Source organism: Gopherus evgoodei, unplaced genomic scaffold (genome assembly GCF_007399415.2).
Source record: "Gopherus evgoodei ecotype Sinaloan lineage unplaced genomic scaffold, rGopEvg1_v1.p scaffold_41_arrow_ctg1, whole genome shotgun sequence".
NCBI lineage: Eukaryota > Metazoa > Chordata > Testudines > Testudinidae > Gopherus > Gopherus evgoodei.
Window position 1 is genome coordinate 1,555,178 of NW_022060062.1, and position 27,840 is coordinate 1,583,017.

General features: G+C 41.9%; 1 protein-coding gene across 1 annotated transcript; it reads right to left on the reverse strand.

Moving 5' to 3' along the window:
- Positions 1-1,113: 1,113 nt before the first annotated feature.
- On the reverse strand, positions 1,114-27,533 carry LOC115642545. Its single transcript, XM_030546169.1, is given in 11 exon segments — positions 1,114-1,214; positions 1,217-1,254; positions 1,256-1,343; positions 4,384-4,564; positions 4,692-4,826; positions 8,101-9,020; positions 9,023-9,065; positions 9,067-9,193; positions 14,164-14,265; positions 18,715-18,881; positions 27,459-27,533. Coding segments are annotated over 11 exon segments (1,977 nt in total).
- Positions 27,534-27,840: the final 307 nt, after the last annotated feature.

Genomic DNA, 27,840 nt, shown 5'->3' on the forward strand with positions numbered 1-27,840 from the left:
TGACTCATCACCTCATTAACAATAGTACTACCATTGATACTGTATTGGTACTAATAGAACTATAAGACTACAGATGTTCTAGAAACATTCACAGGTCCAAAATTACAGACTGTTTGGAATATTTAGCAAGCACATGTATATGCAAAGAGAATTATATATTTATCAAGAAAGTGTCAAATTCAACATCATAATATTATGAAACAGAAGAATCTTCATTTTAAGTCTTTAAATGTTTTTTTCCTGTCCTCAACATAATTCTTTTTTTTTAAAACAAGAACTGATCTCCAAAACCAATCAATATACTAACACCTAAGAACATACTTGGTAAAGACAATCTAACATTAAGACACGATTGATAAAGCATTAAAATATTCATAAGTAGGATGATAAGATCAAAGTATGAATTGTCCATCCTTTTCTAATTCTCACTCTACAGTCACATTGATATGTAACCGTTCTGATTGTCTAAGCAACAGAATCAAGACTAGCAATAGCAATTAAACATATGAAATTTTCTCATGCTAAAACAAATCAGTTAAAGGGTTTTGGTAACCTAGTATAGTTAGCTTTGTGTAAATATCTTGCAAACATCCCTACTCCTCAAAAATCCCCTATATACTCTGTATATATTTATATATAATATACATAGTTCCTGAGTAAATCGTTAAATCTGATTACTAGGAAGATTTGGCAAAAGATACAACTGTATCTTATTAAAACAGAATTTTAAATGAACGTTTAATCAAAACATTAAAATAAATATGGAATATTTCTGAAAATGAAGAAAAAAATCAAAATGAGCCTTGCCACTCACTGGTTTCTCAGCTCATGGCTTGAGTCACAGCTGATACAGAGCTTTGGCTAAGTGGTTGAGAAAATGGTCATCTATTGCCCAGTTCCCCTGATTAATAAAATCTGTAATAAGACTCTGTAATACCAGCAATATTAAAACTGCAATAACATTATTACAATAAATATTTGTCAACACCAGAATCACAATAATAAAATTGCAGCACTGATCCGCTGGTTATTCGTATTTTTTCTGATGACCTAGCAAAAAAGTTCTCCATAGCACAAGTCAATTCACTTTCTTTCTTTTTTTCTTCCCTGCAGTTATTCAGAAATCTGCATTGGTTTCTCATGTTTTTCTTTTTTGCTTCCCTGGTCTTCAGGATCTGCACTATTTTTTTCTTGTGTGCTGTTTCCTTTCAACCCTCCTTCTGTTTCACTGCCGTGCTTAAGGAGGTTTTTGGTAGTCATCTGCAGGGCACACCATAAAGCAGTACGAGCCTTGCGTATGGAAACAGCTAACCCTTTAATGGCAGCTACCAGAGCAAGAACATCTAAAACAACAAGAATATGCAACCACATCACAACAGAAGTAATATACAACCATGACATCCATCAATTAGACAAAAATCTCTTGAATTCAGCCAGCACTATGTATTACAGTAATGAAATCCCACAGGAAAGACTGCACCCTGGTATTAAAGAACCATATTTCCAATATTTCTTTAGTTATATTCTAGGCTTTCCAATGCACCTAAGTTATGAGATAAATTCAGATTCCAGAACACAGGTTCTTGGTAACAAATGGTGCTGACGTACAAATCAAAGAAAAAAGAGAACTTTGTACTAACAATTTCCTTTCCTTCAAGATAGTGTGAAAATCACATGTTTCAGAGCAGCAGCCGTGTTAGTCTGTATCCACAAAAAGAACAGGAGGACTTGTGGCACCTAACAAATTTATTTGAGCATAAGCTTATTTGTCATTCATTGAGTTCATCCCATTCACAACACAGAAATTCTTGCACACCCTAGAGGAGATTTAATCCCAAACCTGCAAGTCCTACACCCATCCTTCCTGCTTGGTTTAAAAAACGTAATGGGAGCTTCACTGGACGGAGAAAGCCAATGCCTCACTCAGTGTGTATGTCCACCTTTCGGCCTTCAATCACAGAACAAACTGAATTACACCCTGGATGCATTGGACTTGGCAAGTATCCACTATGAAATCTTTAGGGTTCCCAGCAAGCTAGCAATAGACCACTTTCAGTCTCATTGGTCTGAAACCAAGATATTGGACTCTGTGCAATCTGGATTCAGCCAAGAACATGGAGCAAACACTGTATTATTGGCACAGATGGATGTTCTCTTGATGTAGATGGTTGGAGGGCAGCCTTCCTCCTTTATCCCGGCTCTCTCTGCAACATTAAATATGGTCAACCATGATATACTGCTCTGTGTAAGATACTTATTCCTTGTGGATAATCATAACAAATCAAAAAGTCACAAAGGAGAAAACACCTTGAAAGACTAACTCTTGCCTTGTCTCCTGCAAGATCTAATCTTCAGTTTGCCTGTATGGGATGAACGGTCTTTCCTATTGCATTTGGACTTATTGGAAGGAGATGCAAGATTTAAAGTATGTATGGTCTTTCTGGAGAACATGTGTGGAGGAAGACAGACTTTGTTCTACTTGAAATTCTCTGCCATTCTCCTCTGGGCTACACAGATCATAATCACCACTTCTCGCTTGAAAATATAATCCACGGATGAAGCCAAAATGGCCTTTTAACTAGTGCACTATCCACACAGGCTCTGGCTGGAAATGTGATTGGGGCTAGCATGGATAAAACTGCCAGAGATATTTGTCATTAAAGAGTCAATTCTTCTGTCCCTGTTTGGAATAAGGCAATTGCAGTGGAAGTCTACAAGAAGCTGTCTACTCGCTCAAATGTGTGTGTGTAGGGGCGGTGGTTATGATAGCTTATCTAGTCTATCTGACATCTTTAAGAGGAAAAAGTCCACAGGATTAGGACGGTCTTATTTTTTCAACTGTGACTGTGGATTCCACTTTTGGAGTCTGGACTTTTCTATGTGGAATTTACTTACTGTTCTTGGTGGTGAACTCCAACTCTTCAACCCTAAGATTTGGGGAGTAAAGCCTGCTCTTTTCATTGCTAGCAGTATAGCACTAGCCCACAATATGCTTAATCTTAGGATCCTTGAGTTCTATCTTACATTAAGCGTTACCCTTCTCCCTTTTTTATTTTTTTAACAAAGCAAAAACAAAAAACAAAAAAAAATTTTTTTGGTGCCTCCAAATTGGATAGATGTGATCTCAACAACACCTGGTTTTGATTCACCAGTGTCATCAAAAATTCTTGCTTGCCATTCCTCAGCAGAAGCTGTCAATCGTGCCAAATTTGTACAGGAACTCCTCACTTAAAGTCATCCCGGTTAACGTTGTTTCGTTGTTACACTGCTGATCAATTAGGGAACATGCTCGTTTAAAACATCATTTGGCAGCCACCTGCTTTGTCCACTGCTTGCAGGAAGAGCAGCCCGTTGCCACTAGCTGGTGGGTGGGTGGAACCAGCGTGGACCAGTAGCCCCCCTAGCAGCTCCCAGCTCCCCTAAGTTCTCTGTGCAGCAGCTGTCCCTCCCTGCACCCTTCCCTGCTGCCTCGTAGAGCATGAGAGTTAATCATTGAGAGCTCAGCCAATTGTTAGTTCATAATTTAGCAGTAAGGCATTCCCTGGGAAATATCCCACCCTCTGACTCCTGCACCTCAACCAAGCTTCACAGTCATCATCACTGTGTAGCAGTATTAAATTGTTTGTTTAAAACTTATACACTGTGTGCATGTGTGTGTGTTTATATATATATATATATATATATATATATGGAACCTAATCCCCTCATTTACATTAATTCGTATGGGGAAATTGGATTTGGCTTAACATCGTTTTGCTTAAAGTTGCATTTTTCAGGAACATAACTTTCCAGCGTTAAGTGAGGAGTTACTGTAGTGGTTTTGTGATAGACAAAACAACAATTAACGAGCAGTGTAAGACAAAGAGAATTTTTACTTTGTAAGCTAAGAAGGATGAAAGTCCACTCTCAATCACTATTAATAAAGAATAAGCTCAATTTTTTTAAAATGAAAATAATCTGCTTAAGGATGCTGAATTGCTTACTTGGCAGATATTTTTGTTTGGTATCAATTCCCAGTCATACGCTACCTTTTTACAGTGATAACTCTCATATCTACTTGTTAACTAACAGCATGCACTGAAACAAGTAGGAATTCATCCAGGGTCTTTAACAAAGTCTGATTATTTAATATAATAAAGAGGGCTTTTTTTAACTGAGAAAATATCTTATGACAAGAAGGGGTCTAAAAATCAATACCACAAAACAGTAAAGTCTATGTAGAAATTACCTGATACAAGTGAGGGATTTTTCTCTTTTAAAGTCAAAAGCCCACGTATAGAGAAAGTTTCTGTTTAATGGCGTAAGTCTACCTGTTGCCAGGACAACATTTAAAATGTGTTACAAATTGAATTGTAGAACTACAAAGCAAACAAAAGTATTTACCCTTTTCATTATTATAACAAGATGCTCCTTGTCTCTGTGGATTAGCAGCATTATGAATCTCATCTTTCCGCCTCGCTTGTGTAACATGAATAGCTTCCAAATGACGTTCTAAAGTTTTGGGTATATTCTCATGGACAGGAGTACCATGAAGCCTTTCCATTTTTCTTATTAAGGTGAGCACCTACCGAATATATTGCAAACACCAAAAGAGTTAATTTTTCAAATCCTCCACAAAATAATAAACCCACAAACATATAACCTGATGTTACTCATCCTTGCAGAACATTCCATGCTGTAAGTATGCTTACTCTGGCCTGTTCTGATAACTGGTACCCAATCAAATGATCCACTCCTGAAGGGTTAGCAGGAAGTCGGAAAACAGGAGTCTTATCTGAGCGAGATCTTCGTGCTCCTGGAAAGTCTCTTGCAAGATCAGCTTCAATCTGAAGAGAAAGCACATACCTTTAAAATATTTAGAACAGAGTTTTATCTGATAGCCTAAGCTTTTCTATTTTTTCACTATGTAGATGCATGAGATGTGCCTGCTGTTTAAGTCTCTGGGGGCATTTAAAACAATAAGAAGTCATTATTAAACTTTAAACTGCTAACAACTGGCTGTAAAAATAAGGGTACTTCCAAAAATTCCAAGTACTACTTTAAAGCATAAATCTAGAATCAACATCTGTAACCAACAATCAATCTTGGGTACAGACCCAAGGAAATAGAGGGATCTTGCATAATCCTTGGAAGATTAAACTCTAGCTTTGTCACACCTAATTAGAGATGTGAATTCCCAACTGCCTACTGAGAACACCATGTTAAGGGCTCTCAGAGACTCAAATCCAGGAACTACTAGCAAGTACATGAGATGCCCTCAATTGCTGTAGTGGTTGTGTTTGAAACCCCCAAGGAGAATCCCAGGTTTAACATATTGGCTTTGAGAAGATATCAGCCCTGAAAAGTCATCCACGTGGACATCAAAGTCACCCATGACAATAGGCCTAGGCAAATAAAGATGGGACAAAGCGAACAGACTGTGTTTTAGAGGGACATCTCTCTTATATTTGAAGTCAGATATAAACAGGGCCGGATGTAGGTTTTCTGACACCCCAAGCAAAAAAATGTTTGGCTGTCTCCCACCCCAGCCCTGGGCTCCCTGCCGCACCCCCCTGCTGCCCCAGCCCTGGGGTCTCCCCCTCACCACCCACCTACAAACACCCTGCCACCCCAGCTCTGGGCCTCCCCCTGTACTCCCTGCCACCCCAACCCTAGGCTCTCTCACCCTATCCCCACCTGCACCCTCCTGCTGTCCCAGCCCTGGGCCACTGGTAACTCGCTCCCAGGGCGGGTCATTCAGCAGGAATTTTGGATGTGCACAGAACACAGACAGGATTGGTTCCCATATAGTTACAGAACTGCAGTAAAGTGCAACAATTTTCAGCTTGTGTGATTGAAGGATATCTGGATGCATATTATAAGACTGTCCTCCATAAATGAGGAAAAGCTGAGATGCCTTTATTATTCTTTTGTTCATATGGGGAATTTGCCAATGCAATATCACTGTCTTCCTTTTAAACAAATAAAACTAAAGGCAATGGCTGTTGAAAATAGCAGTTCCAGTCCTAATAACCACTGGGAAGCATTTCTTGCTCAATTTTATCCTACTTTTTCTACAGCAAGTTACAGTGGATCAGTATATTTGATTTGGGAGAAATGAAGTAACAGCTGCCCAAACTGAGTTTGAGCACTCCTGAATTTTGAGGTGTTCAAATCTGGAAGGCAGGTGCTAGATTCCCTTTCTGAATATTAGCTACATCTGGAAAGGAAAAGTCAATTTTTGCTTCCATGGCTCAGAAGTGGAAATCCTCCTACGTGCCTGGTACTGTATCTAAAGCTGCCCAGGTCCAGAGCCTCCCCTCCCTTACTTTTCATTTTAAATTCTAGTGGGATCCACGTACCTCCCTTGCTAGGCTTCAGATAGAGAGGGCACTGTCCATTTAGTCCCCACAATTCCTTCTTTGGGGACTGCAAGGTGAGGTCACGCCATTATCCCTAATCCAGTCTGGTGATGTCTTCTGAAGGGGATATCTGGGCCAAAGCCTACTCCTTGAGGATACGACTAGGGTTATCATACGTCCGTATTTTCACGGACATGTCCGGCTTTGGGGGTTTTAAATAGCGATTAAACTCTCAGAAAGTCCGGGATTTTCCTCCCAATGCAGAGTGTAGCGCGGCTGACAGGGCAGCTCGGCTGGATCTTCCTCTGCCCCCCCGCTCCTCCCCTGCAGCCTCAGCCGGCAGCACTGGGGGCGGGCAGGGCTGTGCACTCTGTGGGGGGAGTGCAGCAAGATGTCTGCGGCAGCATGTCTGGCTCTCTGCAGAGCCAGACACGCTAGTCTCAGCAGCATGGTAAGGGGCCGGGGGGTTGGAGAAGGGGTAGGGGGTTCCAGAGGGCGAGCAGGAGGGGTTGGATGGGGCGGGGGTGTGGAGAGGGGTCGGGACAGTCAGGGGACAGGGAGCGGGGGGGTGGATGGGCAGAGGTTTGAGGGGAAATCAGGGGCAGGGAGAGGGGGGCTAGATGGGTCACGGTTCGGGGGGGCAGTCAGGGGACAGGCAGCAGTTGGATAGGCATAGGAGTCCAAGGAGTCTGTCAGGCGGTGGGGGTGTGAATAGGAGCTAGGGCAGTCAGGGGACAGATAGGGGGTGGGGTTCTGAGGGGCAGTTAGGGGCAGGGGTCCCAGAAGGGGGCAATCAGGGGACAAGGAGCAGGGGGGTTGGATGGTTTGGGGTTTCGGGGGGGGGCAGTCAGGGGGTGGGAACTGGGAGTGAGTGGTTGGGGACGGGGTCTCCCTGCCCTTCCCAGTGCAGCTCTCCATTCACACCAAGCTGCAGCATGAGGTCTCAGCTACCTCACTCCCCCTCCCTTTCCTGTTGATAGCGGCCAAGGGAATGCTGGGAAATGTACTTCTTTCCCTGCTCCAGGGCTGGTGCTACACGCAGGGAGCTAACCAAGGAACTACAGCTCCCAGGGCCCCCTGCTGGTTCTCAGCTCACAGGCTGGATCCCTGCCGCCCCTGCAAATGAGCCGCCCCGAGCACCTGCTTGCTTTGCTGTTGCCTAGAGCCGCCCCTGAATATAAACAACCATCCTCTTGGCCCTCCCTCCGTTCATGCCAAACTGAGCACTATCCAAAAAGAACTGGACTAATAAAGGCCCTGCTTTACCAACCATCCAGGCTTACATCAGTGGTCTCTTCCACGATCCATGGATGGTGGTATCTATTGGCTACCGAGCTTGCACTGAACAACATGAACCAAAGAATAGGATCCATGCCACCAGATAACATAAGACACTTTGGCCAAAGAGGGTACTTGGTTAAGTAACCACTGGCATCAGGTGTAATTTAGTTCAAGAAAATTACTGCTGAACAAGTTGTCCTAACTCCTGTGCAGCTGAAAAACAAAAGGTGAACCTCAGTGTCATGCACAATTGTACGACATTCACGCTGTCTGCTATTTTCTTACAGTTGTGCAGACTCAAAATAGATTGTTGTAGATGGGGCTCAAAATATTTAGAGTACAATGAAAGTCACCATATTGCAAAAAGGTAGCAAGACTGGCTCCTTTTCACCAGTAAATTGCAAGAATTTCTACTCTACCTAGCAGTTCCTTTATAATCACCTCCTACATACAAGTCTATCATGGGATAGATTATTACCTTTTTCCTCTCCTCCTTCAGAGTTCTGCTCTGTAGATAACACTTATCCAGTTGAATAACAATCTCATTAGCAGGCCAAAGGCAATTTCTTCGAGGCCTATACTTAAAAGGAGTTGGAAAGGCAAAGTATGGTGCACTTGATTCCTCACAAAATAGGCCATTTTGCTTAAAATCAGACATTAATGAGAAAGTAGTATGGCCACGGTAAGACAAATGAAAATTTCTATTTTGTAGAGCAGTTGTCAGAAGTAAATGATAGTCACAAGATTTACGAGAGCATTCTTTAGGATTCATATGGCTCTTATATTCAATGTTATTACAGGTTTCCCCCAAATTGAAGCTATTCTGGCCATTTTGCATGTGAGCTTCCTGTGGGTTTCTATTTGTTCCTCCAGGAAAACGATTTTCTTTAGTAAATGGTTGATTGAAAAAATAAAGCGGTGGGTGACTAGATGGCTGTGATTTATGAGAAGCTGTAAAATTTTCATATCTTTTAGAAACCAGATGATTGTCCTGGAACACTTCGCCCCATGTGCCATTAGTAGGTGGACTAGATAAATCATTGGAGTACTTTGCTTGCGCTTGTTCGTCATTTTTCATAGGTTTGCCTCTTGCTTGGTCAGTTTCCCAATACTCTTTCTGAATACCAGTGCCATCTTTCATTCGAAACTGAGAAGAAAAATAACTAAAATCAGAGCAATTCTTTTCATGGTCTCCATTTAAGTTCATCTTATGATAATTGCACACATGCTGATTAAACTGTACATTCTGAAACGCTAATCCTTCTTGCTGAAAGATGGCATTCTTTTCAAAAGCAGGATTTTCAGGATAAATGTTCAAGATCCCAGCAGATGGCTGAGTATAAGGGTCAGAAGGAGAAAGCAAAGACTCTGTAAGATGGTCGTCAAACACTCTGTGTAAGTCTCCACAGCAGATAACTTTTGCAAGTGTCCTTGGTAACAGTCCCCGTGTGCCAGTCGGGTTTGGAAAATCTTTTCTTTGTAAACAGTGCTCAGAAGACAGACCTGACAAGTCACCATTGTTTCCAGTGTCAGATGCCAACATAGGGGAAAACAATCTCAACAGATAATTCCTGTAACAAATAGAATTGCACTTTTAGATATGACCAAACACATTCATGTTACATTATAACTTTGTTCAGAGTTAAGTGTTCTTTTTTCAAAATGCAAAGCTACTACTAAGACCTTTGCTAAAGATATGATTTCAAGCAGTTTTGTCACAGGAATTAGTTATAAAAAACTATTAGCATACTTAACTGTTGACAGCAGATAATTATTTCCTGAAGTCTATTTTTTATTGTTTTTCCTAGTCTACTTTTAATGTGTCACATTATGGTGCTTCAATCTCAACTATTTGCCCTTCATATCTTCAGAAACTTCATTATTGATTCTTAAAGAGTTTCTGTATTGACATTTGAACTTCTAGAGCACTTTCCATAGAAAGAGTCTATAGAATTCTAAGACAAAATTAACCTTCCCAATATCTCCGCAAAGTTGATTCCTTATTTCTTTTTTTAATTACATTTTCCTTGTTCAAGAAAAGTATGTTTTTGCCCCCAGCAAGAAAACATTTATTTAAATCACTTGCTATAAGGTTTTCCAGTCATTGTTTTAAATATATACATCATCCTGCTCGAAGTTTAACAACATTTGTAAGCCACCAGATACAGATTTGACTTCTGCAGTGCTTGAAAATGTCTGATGGTCTCTCCTCTTAGCAACCTTCTATGACAACTAATTATGTTTTAAGATAGGGAAGATAAAAATTCAAGAGAAATAATGCACTAGCAAATCACTCTCTTGATTTTTTCCCCCAAATACTAACTATCTAAGAGAAGTCATTAAAGTCAATGTTAGCTATATAGTCTCCACCATTCTATTTTTTGCAGGGAGGAGGAGGAACTCAGATCCTCCTTGAGCAATTTCCTCACCAAATATTTGGGTGCAAGAAAGAGTGCAGCTCAGTCAGGAGGCTGCAGGACCTGCCAACAAATCCTACCAATTCTGAGAGATCCACATGCTCTATACGTCTGCACTGGTTCCGGGCCTCTAGTTCTTCCCCAAGCCAACTGCCACACAGTTCCAGTGGAGGTATGCCATCAGCTCTGGTCAAATTTGTTCCCTAGGACCCCCAGTGCAGGAGAGAGCTGAGAAAGCAGCTATAGGATAGCACTATGCTATCACATCTCTGTGAGAAGCTCCTTTGGGTACCAGAAGGAAGTTGGGTAACGGAGAAAAGCTGCAACAATGTATGTTACCCCACCCTTGAAGCATCCACTTCACTCACCACAGGGAGAGGTATCTGGCACGAAGAAGTTGAGGGGCAGAATTTCCCCTCCCAGCATATGTTTTTTAGAAATGATCAAGCATGGTAAAAATAGGAAGTGTATACCTTAAAAGCAGACATTTAACTCAAGCTATTTGGTATCACAGAAAAACCTTTCAAATTTTCTGCATAAACTCTGAGATAGAGACCCACTGATGGTTCACTACTTTGCATCAGCAATTCTTGACACACTCAGTACACTTAATACGCTCTTCTCATGATAGTTACCCAAAAGATGGCATGTAATATATTATCAGAAATCTAAAACCTCACTGATCAGTAATATTCTTGCGTAATGGATGCAGACTTGTGTACAAAGAGTTCATCTGTGCTAGAATTACGTTCTTAAAATGAGTTTGGCGAGCAGGCCATAACCCAGTCAGCCCTAGACAAAGGATTGTGTATTTTATGTCTGACCAGCCTGCTTGTCCGGCAGACATAAGGAAGGCACATTTACATGCAAGATAAACAAAGCCATAAGGACAGCAAGTGGAAGGATGGAAACTGCATCTCCAGGAAGCCTTCCTGCCTCGAAGCAGGATCAATGAACTTTGAGAAGCTATAGGGAGAGAGAAAAACCATTTTGGCACTGTCATAAAGAGATAGTTAAAGGTTAATGCCTCTTTTACCTGTAAAGGATTAAAACGTTCACCTAGCCTAGCTGACACCTGACCAGAAGAACCAATGGAGGAACAGGGTGGTTCAAAAAGGAGGAGGGAGGTTCCCTTTGTCTGGGTCAGTTTCACTTTGACTGGAGTGGGAAAGCTCCAGAATTCAGCCTCTTATTAAGTAGTGAGTATCGGTGAAGGAAATAAATAGCTTTAAGTTTATTTCTTTGTAACTTGTCTTGTGCAATTAGAGGAACAATCAGATTGGGTATTTGAATATTTTTTTTTGTGTAACTAAGGTTTTGCCCAGGGGAACATCCTCTGTGTTTGGAATCTGTTGTCTGTGAGAGTAGCTGGTATCCTAATCTCTCCCAGAGAGTTTTCTTTTACCTTTCTTTTCTTTAATTAAAAGCCTTTTTTTTTATATACCTGATTGATTTTTTCCTTGTTTTAAGATCCAAGGGAGTTGGATCTGGATTCACCAGGAGTTGGTGGAAGAAAGGAGCGGGGATGGTTAATTTCTCCTTTTTTTAAGATCCAAGGGGTTTGGATCTGTGTTCACCAGGAAATTGGTGAAGTATCTCAACGCTACCCGGGGAAGGAAAGTAGTACTTGTGAGTGGTGGCAGCCAGACCAGATCTAAGCTGGTAATTGAGCTTAGAGCTTCTCATCCAGGTCCCCTACATCTGTACCCTAAAGTTCAGACTGGGGAAGGAATCTTGACAGGCATCATTACTTGAGGAGCTAAAGGCGTCAGAGATCGTGAAATCACAGAATGGCGGATCCTGCAACTCAAGTGCTTGAAGTCCCTGGGTATTAAGTATAGGTGGGAAACCTGCTGAGGACAAGATTGTAACTTGCAGAAATTAAGTTTTAATCTTAAAATTGTATTTTTACTCATTTGCTGGTAACCCTTTCTCTATTTTCTATACTTGGTATCACTTAAAACTATGGGCTTTTGTTTAATAAATTTGTTTTTACTATAAACCAATTCAGTGTTTTGATCAAAACTGTGTTTGTCAAACCCCAGTTAAACTAATGAGCTGTTGTCTACTATCTCTTTTAAGGAGCAGTTCCACAGGAGAGGATGGGACACTACAGGGAACAGAGTTTGGGGGAAATTTGGGACTTGGGGGACAGGACAAGTTTTGCAGTCACGCTTCTGTTACATACGAATACATATTTTTTTGCATTTGAAAAACAAAAATGGTAGAAATTTAACTTTCATGTTCCTACAATATGATTTGTGTAGATCCCACTAGCAAACTTCAGCACAGTTGTATAATTAAAATTATTATTTAGTCAGACCCCAAAGTACCTTACAGAACATAAATCTGGTCCCTGCTCCCAAATACTTTACAGTCTAAATAGACAAGACAGATGGATGATATGGGAAGAGATACAACACTAATGTTTTGTTTCTGATGTTATCCTATTCAGCTGACTGAAGAAAAAATACTGATTTGCAGGACTGGCTACTCTTCAGGGGATATTTTTTGTTCTCTTAGATATTATAGCTCATAAATCTTGGAAACAGATAAACAATTCAAAACATTCTGAAATGTATTTTCAGAGTAGCAGCCGTGTTAGTCTGTATCCACAAAAAGGACAGGACTACTTGTGGCACCTTAGAGACTAACACATTTATTTCAGCATAAGCTTTCGTGAGCTACAGCTCACTTCTTCGGATGCATCGGATGTAGCTCACGAAAGCTTATGCTGAAATAAATTTGTTAGTCTCTAAGGTGCCACAAGTACTCCTGTTCTTTTTTAAATGTATTTGTATGTCTAGACATTATAAAAATCTTCGGGATTTTATACTGATTGATCATTGCAGCTAAATCATTTTGAGTAACTGGCCTTCAGCTGAAGAATTTTGCCATAGCAATTGGCACAGTGCCTTTTCCACTCAACTAAAACAAATGTAGAAGGTATTATAATGGGTTTTTTTAATAGCCTTGTATATATATAGTTAAAACTCCCTCTATAAGCCCTTCCACATTTGGCTTAGTTGAATGAAAAAGGCTATCTATGCGACAGTCAAATTCTTCAGTTGGAGGCCAGTTACTCAAAATGATTTAGCTGCAATGATCAATCAGTTCAAAATCCTAAGATTTTTATAGTATCTACAAATACAAATATATTTCAGGTTTCAGGGTAGCTGCGTGTTCGTCTGCATCCACAAAAAGAACAGGAGGACTCGTGGCACCTTAAGAGATTAACACATTTATTTGAGCATAAGCTTTTGTCGGCTACAGCCCACTTCATTGGATGCATGCAGTGGAAAATATAGTAGGAAGATTTTATATATTATATATATACACACACCTAGAGAACATGAAACAATGGGTGTTACCATGCACACTCTAACGAAAGTGATCAGTTAAGGTGAGCTATTATCAGCAGGAAAGGAAAAAAAAACCTTTTTGTAGTGGTAATCAAAATTCCCATTTCCAGCAGTTCCTCACACCTTCTTGGCAACTGCTGGAAATGGACAATTTTGATTACCACTACAAAAAGTGTGAGTTTCTCTCCTGCTAGTAATAGCTCACCTTAACTGATCACTCTCACTACAGTGTGTACGGTAACAGCCACTGTTTCATGTTCTCTGTGTGTGTATATATATCTTCCTACAGTATTTTCCACTGCATGCGTCCGCTGAAGTGGGCTTTAGCCCACGAAAGCTTATGCTCAAATTTGTTAGTCTCTAAGGTGCAACAGCTACTCCTATTCTTTTTGCAAATACATTTCAGAATGTTCTGAATTATGAACTAACTCTACCTTCAGATATATTCACAGTCATACCTCTATTAATCCTCTTAATAAAATGAAAGTAACGAAAGACATTCATTTCTTTTCCAGTTGCCATCTGCTGATAGAAGGATGAACAGAAGACTGCCTTTCTACTTTCATTTATTCCAAGGAAGTACTAGTAACAGATCTTTCCAATTTAACTTGATGATAGCTTATTTAAATGATGATATCTTAAAACTCAGTACTACATCAGACAACACCTAAGTTGTCTTGTCAAATGTCTACTGGTAAGTAAAAGATATAAAACTTTAAATTGGAAGAAACAACACCATGCAAGTTTTCAGTAAAAACTTACCAATCTGTAACTGGGTCTGGCTTGTGTGCCTCATCTAGGGTGCTCGACACTAGCCTAAACATCTCTGGGCCACTGCCAGAGTAAAACAGACTTATCTGTGCTCTGAAAAATAAAATCCAGAGAGATAGGATCATATCTTCAGGAGAAAAAACAACCAATAAAGAGGAAACACACAAAAGTTTACCTTCAGATTTCTTTAGCTGTAACATATTATAAATAGAGGAGGGGGAGAAAAGGAAGCGTCCTCACTCACAAGAATTAATGGAATAATGTTCTTTGCAGATGAGAAGCTAAGTATTATCTTCTAGCATGCCTTGACAGTAAACACATATTTGAATAATTGGCACGTTTTAAAGCACCAGGATTGTGGCCCCTTGTGCAGATCTCAGCCCTCATGCACGAAGCATTGGTTTTGGGTTCTAGAATGCTTACTGGGGAGTTGGATGCCCACATCCTTTTCTTGATTTGATACAGTTAACTTAGGACATTGTAATACATCTAAGGAGTGGACATTGTACCTCTCATTTGCATTTCTTTGTCATCATGTTGCCTGCTCACCCAGCTTATTTAGTTTCTTCTAGTCCTGACTAACCTAAGGAATTGTGCCAGCTGAAAATTTTGCTACCTCACTGCTCATCCCCCTTTACAGATCATTAATACATTAAACAAAAAGGAGCCTAGTATGAAACCTTGGAGGAACCGTACGGTTTATATTTTGACAAGACGAAAATTGGCCACTTACTCCTAAACCTGGCCTACACCTAAAACTTAGGTCAACCTAACTATGCTGCTTAGAGGTTTGAAAAAGTCACACTCCTAGAAAACATAATCAAGCCGATCAAAGCCCTAATATAGACACCAACTAGGTCAAAAGAAGAATTCTTCTGTCAACCTAGGTAGCACCTCTCAAGGGAATGAATTTCAAAAAAACCCTTTCCATCACTGTAGCAAGAATCTACACCACAGCTGAGCAGATGCAACTGTAATGCTTGCAGTATAGACATAACCCTTTGCTTCCTAGCTCCTATTCAGATTTTGATCTATAAGAATACTTCGCCTCTCACTCTGGACCTGGATAATGGCCTTTTTGGTAGTCCAGATAAACATCAACCGGTTCTCCTTTATTCACTATTTCATTGACACATTCAAAGAATTTCAATGTGGAGTCCTCATGGCACCTTGGAGACTAACATTTATTTGGGGATAAGCTTTCGTGGGCTAAAACCAACTTCATTAGATGCATGGAGTGAAAAATACAATAAGTAGGTATACCTTTTCTATCTGCTGATACTCACACCTTCTTGTCAACTGTCGGAAATGGGCAACGTCCACCTTGATTGCATTGGCCTTGTTAGCACCACAAAAGCAATTTTCCCTCTCTTGTTAGTCACCCCTTCTGGTCAACTGTTCAGAATAGGCCACTTCCACCTTAACTGAATTGGTCTCATTAGCACTGACCCCACACCTTGGTAAGGCAACTCCCATCTTTTCATGTGCTGTGATATATATACGGCTTACTGTATCTTTCTCTCCATGCATCTGACAAAGTGGGTTTTAGCCCACAAAAGTTTATGCCAAATACATTTGTTAGTCTCTAAGGTACAACAAGGACTCCTCAGTGTTTTTCCTGATACAGACTAACACAGCTACCGCTCTGAAAAGAATTTTAAGACAATAATGAGACATTTTCCTCTCTAGAAAACATGCTGGTAAAACTCCATCATACCATGATCCTTCAAACATTTTGTTTTCTCTTTTAAATAGTTATTTCAATAAATTTGCCAGGCACAGATGCAAAGCTTTGTGAATCGTAATTCCAGTCACCCACAGACCCTTTTTAAAATAGATCTAAAAATCTGCTGCCCTCCACTCCTGTGAAACAGTGGCTAACTTAGATACCAGTCGAGCTAGTTCTGATACCTGGAAACATATGGAACAAATTATTAAACAATCTCGCTGTAGGCAGCTAGAGGATAACAGGGTTATAAATGGATTTGTCAAGAATGAATCATGCCATATTAACTTGATTTCCATTTTTGACAAGGTTATTGGCCAAGAAGTTAGAGGGAAGCCGTAGGTGAGAGACATTGATGTTATTAAGGCTTCTGACACTGTCCCAGAGGACATTCTCATCAGCAAACTAGGGAAATGATTAAATTACTATAAAGTGGGTAAAAAACTGGTTGAAAGACCATACTCAAAGAGTAGTTATCAATGGTTCTGTGGCCAACTAAGGGATGTATCTACTGCCTGCAGAGGTCCGTCCTGAAGCTGCCGCTACTCAATAGTTTCATTAATTACTTGGATAGTAGAGTGAAAAGTATGCTTATAAAATCTGAAGATCCCACCAAGATGGGAAGGATTGCTAACACTTTGGAGGGCAGGATTAGAATTCAAAACAACACTGAAGAATTGGTCTCGAATCAGTTAGATGGAATTCAGTAAAGACAAGTGCAAACTCTACTTGAGAATAAATAGAGCAATAACACCTACAAAATGGCAAATCACTGGCTATGCAGTAGTACAGCTGAAAAGGATCAGGGGGTTACAAAGGACCACAAATTGAATAGGAGACAACATGAGGCAGTTGCTAAAAAGGCTAATATTCTGGGGGAGTCTAGAAGACATACTAAGTAATTGTCCCCCTCTACTCAAAAGTGGTGAGGACTCAGGTGGAGTACTGTGTTCGGTTTGTGGCACAACACTTTAAAAAGATGTGGACAAATTGCAGAGTCCAGAGGAAAGCAAAAAAACTGATAAGAAGTTTAGAAAACCTGTTCTACGAGGAAAGGTTAAAAACAGTGGGCGTGTTTACTCTCAAGAAAAGACTTACGGGAAAGTCTAATAACTGTCTTCAAATACACTGAGGGCTGTTATAAAGAGGGAAGTGATCAACTGTTCTCCATGTGTTGTAAGTGAGACACAAGAAGAAATTTTTCTACTCTACTGCCTGCCAATAATGGCCTCAGCTGGAGTACAGTGTCCAGTTCTGGGCACCACATTTCAGGAAAGATATGGACAATTGGAGAAGGTCCAGAGCACAGCAAAGCTCTAGCAAACATGTGTACGAGGGAAGATTGAAAAAATTGGTTTAGTTTGGAGAAGAGAAAACTGAGGGGGAACATGATAATAGTTTTCAAAAAAAGATTGTTACAAGAAGGGAGGTGAAAAATTGTTCTTGTAAACCGCTGAGGAGAAGACAAGAAGCAATGGGCTTAAATTGCAGCAAGGGAGGTTTAGGTTGGCCATTAGGAAAAACTTCCTGTCAGGGTGGTTAAGCATTGGAACAAGTTGCCTAGGGACATTGTGGACTTTCCTTCATTCAAGGTTTTTAAGAACAGGTTAGACAAACACCTGTCAGAACTGATCAGTCATGTAGTCCTACCTTTAGCGCAGGGGACTGGATTAGATGACCTAATGAGGTCCCTTTCAGTCCTAAACTTCTGTGATTCTTCACAATATTCTCACCAGTGAAGACTGATTCAAAAAATAATTTAACTTCTCAGCAATGCTTTTATCTTCCTTAATCTCTCCCTTTAACCCCTTGAGTGACATCATCTGGAGTTCCTCACTCCCCACACAGGAAGACTCTTGGAAACATCTGAGAACAAAGACTGACCTGGGGGAAGTTCTGGACCTAGGCTAAAGGATTTCTTGCCTGTGAATAAAAGACAGGGGGATTCCAAGCTGTAAAGCAAGTGCAGCTTGGCCCCTATTAACCTGCAGCCTCCTTGTATCATTTCGCTGGACAAAAATCTGCTAATTCATATCCAATCTATTTGGTATATTAAGGTTAGTTTGTGATTTTTATTTATTTGCTAGGTAATGTGCTTTAAGCTGCTAGACCAGTGGTTTTCAACCTTTCCTGATTACTGTACCCCTTTCAGGAGTCTGATCGGTCTTGTGTACCCCAAGTTTCACCTCACCTAAAAACTACTTGCTTACAAAATCATTATGTAGCCTGTTGTAAAACTAGGCAAATACCTAGATGAGTTAATGTACCCCCTGGAAGACCTCTGCGCACCCCTGGTTAAGAACCACTGGACTAGACTATAAACCCCAGAAAGCCAGCATATGCGCACTTACGATACAGGTGGTGATAAAGATCCACATGCATAAGTCCCCTAACCTTCATCCATTTGTGTTGTGCAGTAACAACAGGAAGAAACTGGCATTCACCGTGCCCCTGCTGTTACAGAAGACAGCTCCCTCTGTCACCATAAAGGATCATAATGATGTGATGTAACAAGGAGGCTTTTTCAAAAGGTAAATATTTGTCATTATACAAAAGATCAAGATTTGTCTGATACTTCACTTTCCCAGTACGTTCCCTAATAAAGATATTTTAGGTCACACATTAAAAAAGTATAACCATGATTTCCAGAGTTATTTGAGAAATACTATTACATTGTGGTAATTTCTTACCCATGAGTTTCTGTAGTTATCCCATAACTTCTTCCTTATAATACTTAGGAACCAAACCCTCACACTCCTGCCCAATACAATTTTCAGCCTTCCAGAAGACAGCCTAAGATTACATTTATTTAATACCTTTCTTTTGTGCAGTACTGGAAAGAAGTTGGTGTGTTGGTATCATCTCCACACACAGACCGATTACTAGATAACCAGGATGATTCCAGAGGTGGGGATGGATTTGTAATCTCTCCTAACAACGGGTAGAATATCCACGTGTCCATTTTTTGTTTCTTGCCGTTTACCTGAATTGGAAAGAGAGAGTGACCAGTTTTACCATGTGAGGAGTTGATGTAAGTGAACAACAATGGGCACCTCTTTTGAAAAAAGGAAGTTGGGTTTTTAAAAGAGGCAACATTGTTTCCTGCTGAAAACTTTGTATCTGCCAATGCATACATCTGATTGAAAAATAAAAATCAGGATGTGTTATTTACATCAGTTTTTCTTTTAAAAAATAAACCTATTTAAAATTAAATTTGAAATTGTGACAACTTATGTTAAAGCTTAAATATAGTATAATCTATTAAAATAAACTAACCCATATTAAAGCAGTACATGTTTATGCTGAAATTCTAAAGAAAGTTAAGCCACCGAAGTGGTGGAATTCGCTGTGCTGAGCACTGGAAGTACATTTGTTGAAGTGTTAACTAGATTGTGATAACAGACGCCTCTTACAAAGCGGCAGAGAGAATATTTTCTTTATTTCAGCTTATTCAACTAGTTTGTTCAATGGCTACTTCACTGAAAGCTGAGAAATTGATTCAGAATAAAAAAAAAGGAGGCAGAAAACCTGCTTTCCTTTTCCGGTCTATGCCCAAGAACTAGGTGAGAAAGGATGAGAGCTCCTGTTGGTAAAATCTAAAGGAAATGGTCAGCAGAAACCAGCAGTTCAATTCTCTAACTACAGATAATATTCCTTGATCAAATCAGCTTTCAGTGAAAATACATTGTGCTAAACTTACACTTTAAAAAGCATGCCACACATTTCAGGCAGGTTCAGGGCTGGCTCCAGGCACCAGCAAAGCAATCAGGTGCTCGGGGTCCCATGTGCAAGGACAGATGCAGCCTGGGAGCTGAGAACCACCAGGGGGCCCTGGGAGCTGTAGTTCCTATAGAGCCAGCCCTGGAGCAGGGAAAGAACTACATTTCCCAGCATTCCTTTCGGTGCACTGCTGGGAAGAGGTGTGGTAAGTTTTCAGCTTTTTCTCCCTTTCAGTGGAGAGGGCAGGAGGAGCTGTTGCTGCAGACACGTGGTGCGGGAGGGCTGGAGAGACAGCTCTGGAATTGACAATTCTTGTATTTTGGAAGATTATTTCAAAAGTTTCTGGGGAGCTACAATGGCCAGGAGAGTGAAGACAATACTAGAAGCAGGAGAAAGAAAGGTCTTTCTTTACTTCATTGGCCATTGTACAGTGAAGTGTGAATAGCCGGCTTCTGTTTTCCCCCTAATTCTTATATGGTCTTTGCCCTGTTAGGCTGCTGTAGCACCCCAGAAACGTAGGTCAGCGGAAGAAAATGGGGAAATGCCAGGAAAAAGTTTCCTTTTTTTTGGTGCACCTTTCTAAGTTTTGTAAAATTAACATCTATTTTTGTCCTTTTATTTAAAGTTAAGTCAAACCCATGCTTCAAGGTATTTCATAACCTGCCATGTCCAGAAATTCTTTTCTACCAATACAAATGGCTTCAGGACCAAATACACTTTTCTCTGCACTTCCTGTGGGCAAGTGAACAGAAAAAACATTTTCAATCCCTGTAGAGATGCTTGAATGTAAGCAAATGCTGTGACTGGGAATTGCCACCTTAGAGCGGTGCCGCCTTTTCTTCCTGCTTGCAAAGAACTAGAAATGAGCTGTGTGCAGATACCTCATCAAATATTTCTTTTCTTTTCACAGTGCTATTAGAAGAAACAACTGTCAGGACACCTGGACCAGTAGGAAAGAGGATTTTGTAATTAGCTTTAAGAACTAGGCCAGGCATGTAGGTTCCAGCAAACAAGAAACTTTTTTTTTTAAAGCAGCATACATCCCTGGAGTTAACCTTTGTTTCTGACACAACTTCCTTAAATGCTTTACTATCATTAATAGTCAATAGGGCTCGGATGGTCAATTGTATGATGTATGTTTAAAATATTTTTTTCATTTTTATAAGTAAGTTGACATTAAACTTTTATCAATAAACTTTTGGTAACCAAATTGTTTTTCTTAACTATGTGAACAATGGACTGTATATTTTTTTACAGTCTGAAACGTACCCATCGGATATATTTTCCCTCTCAACTACATTAAACGTGTCTGAATGAAATTTGTATTTGTTTCTTATTGGCATATTCCCACTAATTTTGTGGGGAGGAAGGACAATTAACTTCATTGTAATTATATCAAACCTGCTGTGGTATCTAAATTGCAGAGTTGTCTTTTTGATTTAACTATGTGAACAATGGACTGTATATTTTTTTACAGTGAAACATACCCACCAGATAGATTTTACCTCTCAACTATGTTAAACATGTCTGAATGAAATTTGTATTTGTTTCTTATTGGCATATTCCCACTAATTTTGTGGGGAGGAAGAAAAACTAACTTCATTTTAATTATACCAAATCTGCTGTGGTATCTAAATTGCAGAGTTGTCTTCTTGATTAGTCAGTGTCGCCATTACAGTAAAAAGATGCATACAGTGAAGTGCAAGGCATTAATACGTTTATAGCTGTTACCACAAAAGCTGCCCCCCAAACCACAGGGGGAAACCCCAGCCCTGGGGCGGACTCACCTGCACTCAATTGGGCCCCCTGCGCCCAGCCCCCAGCCTGCAGGATCATGCCAAATCCACCAGCAGCCACACAGGCAAGGCCTGGCCTGGCAGCGGGTGTTCAGCTCCCACAGGCTTCCTCCCTGGAGGACCAACAGCCCCCAAAGCCACAGCAGGAGACCCCGGACCTGGGCCACACTCTCCCAGACTCAATCAGTCCCCCTGCACCCGGCCGCCGGACTGCCCCAAATCCACCAGCGACCTCGCCTGGCGGGATAGATGGCAGGTGTCTGGCTCCCTCCTGCTTGCCCCGTTCGGGACTCACAGCCCCCAAAGCTGCTTGGGGCGACCCCGGGCCTGGGGTGGACTCACCCGGAGCCATTCAGATCCCTGCGCCCACCTACCAGCCTCCAGGACCACCCCAAATCCACCAGCGGCCACCCAGGAGAGGCCAGGCCCAGCAGGACAGACGGCAGGTGTCAAGCTCCCACAGGCTTCCTCCCCGGAGGACCCGCAGCTCCCAAAGCCACAGGGGAAGATCCCAGACCCAGGCCAGACTCTCCCAGTCTCAGTCCGTTCCCCTGTGCCTGGCCACTGGCCCCCAGGACTGCCCCAAGTCCCTCCGCAGCCACTCAGGATGTGCCCACTTGCATACTGCTGCTCTCTGCCTATGTCTAAGTGAAGCTTTCTACCCACACTGGCAGCCAATGGGCTGTCACTAGGAGAGCAGGGGCTGCGGGTCGGGAGTGAGGAGCACCAGCAGAGCAGTGACTGGGGAGCCCAGGGCTGAGACAACAGGGGCTGCAAGTTGGGAGTGAGGGGCACCAGAAGAGCTGGGAGCCCAGGCCTGGGACAACAGGGGCTGCGGGTCGGGAGTGAGGGGCACCGGCAGTGTGGTGACTGGGGAGCCCAGGGCTTGGACACGTGGGGCTGCAGGTCAGGAGTGAAGGGCACCAGCAATGTGGTAACTGGGGAGCCCAGGGCTGAGACAGGTGGGGCTGTGGGTTGGGAGTGAGGGGTGCCAGCAGAGTGGTGACTGGAGAGCCCAGGCCTGAGACAGCAGGGGCTGTGGGTCGGGATTGAGGGGCACCAGAAGAGTGGAGAACGGGGAGCCCAGGGCTGGGATATCAGGGGCTGCGGGTTAGGAGTGAGGGGCACCGACAGAGCAGTGACTAGGGAGCCCAGTCCTGGGGCAGCAGGGGCTGCGGGTCGGGAGTGAGGGGCACCAGCAGAGTGGTGACTGGGGAGTCCAGGCCTGGGACAGCAGGGGCTGCGGGTCAAGAGTGAGGGGCACCGGCAGTGTGGTGACTGGGGAGTCCAGGCCTGGGACAGCAGGGGCTGCGGGTCGGGAGTGAGGGGCACGGGCAGAGCAGTGACTGGGGAGTCCAGGCCTGAGACAGCAGGGGCTGCGGGTCGGGAGTGAGGGGCACGGGCAGAGCAGTGACTGGGGAGCCCAGGCCTGGGACAGCAGGGGCTGCTGGTCAGGAGTGAGGGGCACCAGAAAAGTGGTGAGCGGGGAGGGCTGGGATAGCAGGAATAGACCGCTGCCAGTCTGAAGTTCCATCCGCCAGCTCCTTCAGCTGGATCCTGGCTGCCGGCCCCAGTTCCCATTCACCCAGACCAGCAGTGGGCTGAGCGGGCTGGTGACTGGGACCCAGACCCACACTGGGCTGAGCGGCTCAGCCTGCTGCGGCCCAGGGTTCCGTCCATTGGTCCCACTCAGCCTACTGCTGGCCAGGGATCCTGTTCACCCAGGCCAGCAGTGGGCTGAGCCAGGCCGGTAGCTGGGACCCCGGGAGGCAAGGGGCCAGCAGTGGCCTGAGCAGGGCCTCTCCCCAAAAAATTATCTTCATTGGAGAAGGGGTGTGCCCAGAAGACAAATGTCTCAGAAGGGGTACACAAATGTTGTAAGTTTGGGAAACACTGGTCTAGATGAACATACTGTAAGGTGGGAGCAAAACTGTCTGAAAGATCCTGTCAGAGTAGTTATCGGTGGTTTGCTGTCAAACCAAGAGGACATGTCTAGTGGGTCCCTTACTATTCATTTTCATTAATGACTTTGAGAATGAAATGGAGACTATGCTTTCAAAATACACAGAGAACACCAAACTAAGGTGGGGGGCTTGCAAGCACTCTGGAGGACAGGATTAGAATTCAAAATGACCTTGACAAACTGAAGGATGGGTATGAAATCAACAAGATGATATGCAATCAAGTACAAAGTTCTACACTAGGAAGGAAAAGTAAAATGCACAACTACAAAATGGGGAATGAGTAGCTAGATGGTAGCACAGCTGAAAAGGATCTGGGGTTTCTAGTGGACCAGAAGTTGAATGAGTCAGCAATGTGATGCCGTGATGAAAAAGGCTAACAACATTCCAGGATGCATTAACAGGAGTGTTGCATGTAAGACATGTGAGAGAACTGTCCCACTCTACTGGGCACCAGTATTGCCTTCACTGGGGTACTGTGTCCAGTTCTAGATGCTATACTTTTAGAAAGATGCGAACAAATTGGAGAGAGTCCAGACCAGAGCAACAAAAATGAGAAAAGGTTTAGAAGACCTAACATCTGGGGAAAGGTTAAAAACCTGGGTATATCAGTCTTGAGAGGGACATCGGATAACACTTTTCAAATAAGTTAAGGGATGTTGTAAAGAGGACGGTGATCAATTGTTCTCCATGTCCAGAGAGTAGGCCAAGATGTAATGGGCTTAATCTGCAGCAAGGTATATTTAGGTTAGACATTAAGAAAAGCTTTCCAACTATAATGGTAGTTAACTTTGAAATAGGTTACCAAGGAAGATCGTGCACTCCACATTATTGGAGGCTTTTAAGAACAGGTGAGTCAAACATCTGTCAGGGATAGTGTAGGTTTACTTGGTCCTGCCACAATGAAGGGGGCTGGACTTGACGACTTCTTGAGGTCCCTTCCAGCCCTACATTTCTATGAATCTATGAATCAGCTGAGGAGGTGTGCACGAGGGTATAGTGTCTTGAGAAGGTCTAGATACAACTCCACGCGGCTGTTTTACATAGGTCAACAAGAGGTACACCCCAAAGAGAAGCTTCTGAAGTAGGCTTTGCTCTGGTGGAGAAGGTTCTCACCAGTTGCGGTGGAGGAGTCTGACAACTGGTAGCAGAGCAAGATACAACCAGAAATCCACTTAGTTTTTGCAAGAAGATTGCATGCCCTTTCATTCATTCCATAAAGGTAACAAAGCCACTAGATGACCTCCTAAATAGCTCTGTTCACTGAAGATAGAATCCCAATACTTGAGGTACATCCAAGATGAAGTTTCTGTTCCTCATTAGTGATATGAGGTTTTGGGAAAAAACAAAAAACAAAACAGGGAAGTGTGTGAATTGATTCTGATGGAAATCAGAGAAAACATTGGTGACAAATTTAGGGTGTAGTTCCACATGCAGAAAAACTGCAGGATTGAGCAGGTATTTTTGGAAATATTCAATCCATCATGCTATCCATTATAAATATTAATTTGAAAACAAAAAGCTTGTCTTTTAAAAATCAATTTTTAATTTAAAAGGCAACATTTACAAAAGAGAGGGACATATGCTAGATTCCTACAGTATTGATAATTAAAATCATTCACTTGGCATTTTCATAGTAACAGTGCCTCTCAACACCTCTGACCGATGCACAGGCGAATAGCCCAGTCTAGATCAGGTGGAGGTCTCACCTGCTCCAGAAGATGTTTTCTGAGCCTCAACTCCCACACTCGTTGGGCAAGGAGCAGTATCTGTATCTGGTGGAGATGTGTGCTTTTCCAAGGCAGAACAAGCACTTCTGAAGCTTGTCGCTGACCAGGAAGGCTCCAGGGCAGGAAACACAATTTTTGAATCCTGTATCCTCGGGGGTATAATTCAATCTCCACAATGGGACATGGGCAAGGAGTTCCCAAAGGGGATATATGACTTTTCAGTACCTAACTGCACTTAATAAAACTATCTAAGACGACCTGGATGTGTACTAGTTAGTCAAAGTTGAAGGAAGAACTTGGAGGACACTGGATTGTTCCATCTCAGACCATGTGGTGCTAAGAAGGAACAGTAGAGGCAATTGGTACACACCACCCCTTACACTTTTGGTTCAGAGCACCAGGAGGGGAAGAGCAAAGGCAGACCAACGGACACCCCCAGCAAGACTCTCGTGGTCTCAGGCGCATGGAGCCCATGCATACCCGCGATGGAACACACACAGGGACCAGCATGTGAAGAACCAGGTACAGAATGGCAAGTGGTGGGCAGAGAAACTGGGAGGCAGTGACAAATTCTTAACTCCCATTTTCAGAAAACTGAAATAATCCACACTCACCGAGAAGACCAAAGGCTATAATCTGATTTTCTGAAAATGTGATTCCTCTAGGAATTGATTTCTTATTCCTGTGGAATAATTTTGCAGCATTGTGAAGCTGATTCAGTCCACTGAATATTTAATGTTTTGCAAATTTTGTATATAGTATTACTATTGTGTATCAAACTTTTCCAAGGTATTTTAGTGACCTTTTCAATAGACACTTTGATTTTGAGCCTATTTTGTGCCCTTACTATTCACAATCAATCTTATAATACAGCTGTTTATTTTATGCCACATCTTACAGCACAGAAACTCTATTGGTTAGATATTTGGGTGTGGCATAATAAAGTGCAACACAGGTCCTTCTATAAGGTCCAGAAACACTATCAACTACACTATTCCTTAGCAATGGTACTGTATTTGGGACTGCGTACAGAACGGATCTCTCTGCTCAGCACACAAAATGTCAATCTACCATCAGGTTATTTGCATGTCCACTTTTAGGACTTTCTGTTTCATGTAACCGTATTTTGGGCTGAATAAACTCTGATGCCAAAGGCTGAGGGGGTTAATTAGCACAGTGGGAAGCACTGGTTAGCTATTAAAATTTTCAATCATGAACATATTTTTAGCTGCAGGAAATGTGAAGCTGGACAACCATGTTTGTTATTCACACTGGAGAAGAAGAGAAGGCAAAGCGTTAACTAATCAGAATGCAGAAATTTCAATACAGGGTGGTTAAAGTAAAGTTTTAACTGTGCAGTTCTCATGTGGATGGCAGAAATAGTCCCATGTCAGTGATAGTCTCTCTGAAATAATTGTTCTCTTAGCTACGACTTCTCCCCTTTCTTCCAGTTGTTAGACTCTCCCTTTCTACAGCAAAATGAGATAAGAGAGAAATCTTTTATGGATTTCAAGTCACATCTCCCTCAAATCCTACAGCAGTGTCTTCCCCCACCCCCGGACTGGGCCTTTTGGATGATCAAGTCACAAGAACTTTTTTTCCCCATTTATATATAAAATACACAGTGTGCGCACACAAAGTGCAGATATTATAGTTCAGTTTACTCATTTTGTTTAATGTGATATGTTTTGATTTGGGTTCATCATAGGTACAGGTGTATATAATTTGTTATGAAAATGATACAATTCCATTATGGAAAAGATGAACTGCAATATAAATCAAAGTACAGCCTTAGTGCAAACTACCATTGCATTATCAAACACTTTTCCCACTATGCTATACAACAAGCTTCCCCCATTCCCTAGTAACTTAGAAACACGTGCATTTACAAGGTAATTTTAAAAAATATATATATAAAATGTCAAGGACAACATAGATTCACAACACCTCTGCACATGCAAATGACAACTCATTGAGTTTTGCTTCTCTGTAAGTTACCATAAGAATTTTCCCATATTTTTTAGCTTCTCTATAGGAGGTACTTAATTTTGTCCAAGGCCTGGGCTACACTAGCAGGGGGAGGGGGGGTTCGAACTAAGCTATTCGTGTAGCTGAAGTCGAAGTATCTTTGATCGACTTACCTGGCCGTCCTCACGGCGGCGAGTCGACTGCGGTTACTGAGGTTGTGTAAGAACACAAAGATGAGTTGCATTTACCCGTAAACACGGAGCAAGATCATTGACTATATGAATCCACAAACCTGTAATGCAGCAGGAACTCAGAACCTTCTAGTTAGCAGAACTCATAGACATTAAGTTCTGATTGTTTTCCCCATAGTTGGCATAAGTTGTACCTGTCCAAGGCCTGATCCAAAGCCCACTGAAGTCGATGAGAAGCCGAAGAGCTTCCCACTCTCTTCAAATGACATTGGATCAAGGCTGCATATACGTGGATTTTCAAAAAGTGAAAATATAAGCTGGCAATGAGGAAAAACAGAGCTCATTCTCTAACAAAGAAAAAACTGACCTGGAAGCCTTCAAATCTTTTTGATCATTATATAACACGTTCAAGACGAAAAAATTAAAATACAACAAATGTCAGGAGGGATTTCAGAAGATGATTTATTACATGGGCTCTATAAACAGAAAATAAAATGTTAAGTTCCCTGAGAGTTGTGAATTCATACACAAAGAACACTAAAATAATGTAAATATATCCTGCATATTTTTTCCAGC